Source organism: Lactuca serriola, chromosome 5 (genome assembly GCF_051521515.1).
Source record: "Lactuca serriola cultivar US96UC23 chromosome 5, Lser_US96UC23_V15, whole genome shotgun sequence".
Lineage (NCBI taxonomy): Eukaryota > Viridiplantae > Streptophyta > Magnoliopsida > Asterales > Asteraceae > Lactuca > Lactuca serriola.
The window spans coordinates 117,497,269-117,499,303 of NC_136412.1; the positions used below are offsets into that span (position 1 = coordinate 117,497,269).

A 2,035-nucleotide genomic window follows, 5' to 3' on the forward strand; every position below is an offset into this window, starting at 1 on the left:
TGTGCGGTTGAGTGTGCGGTTAAGTACTATTTTGTTGTTGGGTGTACGGTTGAAGTCAAGTGTGTGATTAACCTGTGTGTGTCAAAATGGAATCTCAAAGTATGACTGCTCATCAAGATTTGGATGCAATTATGGGAACCACTACTCGTATTCCCAGATTGCTATCTGCTGAAAGATTTCCTGAATGGAAATATCAAATTGAAAAATACATCAAAATGAAAGATTTCAAAATTTGGAGAAGTATTTTAAGAGGACCAATTCGGATTGCATCCACTCTAGACGATGGCATAGTAATTGACAAACAAATTGAAAACTACATTCCTGATGACTTTGAAAGAGTTGAAGAACAAGAAAAGGTACTCGCCACACTTACCATGGGATTGTCTCCTGAGATAGCACAAGGATTTCATGAATGCACGTCAGCAAAAGCATTGTGGGAAGCACTCATAGAAGTTTATGAAGGAAATGAAGACATGAATCAAAGCCGAAAAGACATGCTTCGACAAAAATTCAACATGTTCAATTACGTAGTGGGAGAAACACTGGAAAATCAACTGCAAAGATTCATCACACTAACCACTGAAATGAGCTCTGCAGGCGTGATGGTTACTAGGTCCGAAATTAACAAGAAGCTGCTAAATTCTCTTCCAAAATCATGGGACATGAATGTCTCAGTGATTAAAAAGACAAAAGACCTGAACCGTTTGAGCTTATCTGAAACAATGGCAATCATCAAAGCTTGCGATCTTGATGATAAACAAAGAGAAATCAATCATGTTAACTCGTACTCTACAGCTAATCTTTGAATTCAAAACAACAACACCGCTTTCTCAAGCTTTACCACTCATTCAAATTCTCAAGTTCATATTCCACAAGTTCAACCTTATGCAGTTCATCAAACCACACCATTCAACATATCTCAAATGCAACAAACTCAAGTCCCTAAATCTCAAAACATGTCTCAAGTTGGTTCGAGTGTTGTTTCTTCCACAGGTGTCTCAGTTCAATCTCAAGGAATTGGTTCCCAAAGTTCATCTGCAAGTGAAAAAGAGGAAAATTTGGCTCTAGCTACTGGATTAGTAAATTATTGCAATGCCTTCGTTGCTGGAGAGCTCTCTCCACAACTTTCATTCGCTGATCTCGACCAAATTCACCCTGAAGATGTGGAAGAGATGGATATTACTTGGCAAATGGCAATGGCAGTGTTCAGGGCTAAACAATTCTCAAAGAAGACTGGAAAGAATAATTGGAGTGTAAATTCTGACAAGAAGATGGGATTTAGTAAAGGAAAGTTATGGTGTTACAACTGTCATGAACCAGGTCACTTTGCAAGGGAATGCCCAAAACCCGATCGACGAGAGAACCCTGAAAGAACCATGGTGCCAGTAACTTATGTTCACAACAACAACAAAGGATCATCTTCAAAAAATCAGTCTGCAAACATGGCAATGGTGGCCCAATTGTTTAGCCGGGACGATCAAGTTCAGGCCCTAAACATTTCAGGACCTGAAAAGGCAAATCTTGCTCAAGTCAAGGAAGAAGATGAAGAAATGGAAGCAGATCCAGAAGAGGAAATGATGAATCTGCAATTTTCATTCATGGTACAGACTACTCCTAAACCGGTCAAATCTGAGGTTAGTGAATTCGGTTGCTCTTTATCCTGTATCAAAACTGTTAAGTTTTTAAGAGATCAAATTGAGATAATCAAAAGAGAGAACGAGGACTTGAAATATGAGGGATATACTCTTAGAAAAAATCAAAAGCCCTTAAAAACTGAATTAGAAAATAAAACAAAATATTTTAAAAAGTTGCAAGAAGATTACAGCAACAAATGTGAGAATTATGATCATCTCAAAAGAAAAATTGATGTTGTAACTGCGGAACTTGACACATTAAAAAACTGTTTTGAAAAAGTTGAATTTAATTTCAAGAAATACGATGGCTCAAGTGAAAAGATTGCAAAATTAATTGAAGGACAATCACATTGGAGAGATATCACTCATGGAAATATAATAAAAGTTGGATTAGGATTTGA

The 2,035-nt window shown here is 37.2% G+C and overlaps 1 protein-coding gene across 1 annotated transcript; it reads left to right on the forward strand.

The window, feature by feature from the left end:
* Positions 1–215: 215 nt before the first annotated feature.
* LOC145049759 (uncharacterized) lies at positions 216–806 on the forward strand. The gene has a single exon (XM_078998121.1). The coding sequence runs from the start codon at positions 216–218 to the stop codon at positions 804–806; it is 591 nt and encodes a 196-aa protein (XP_078854247.1).
* The last annotated feature ends 1,229 nt before the right edge of the window (positions 807–2,035 follow it).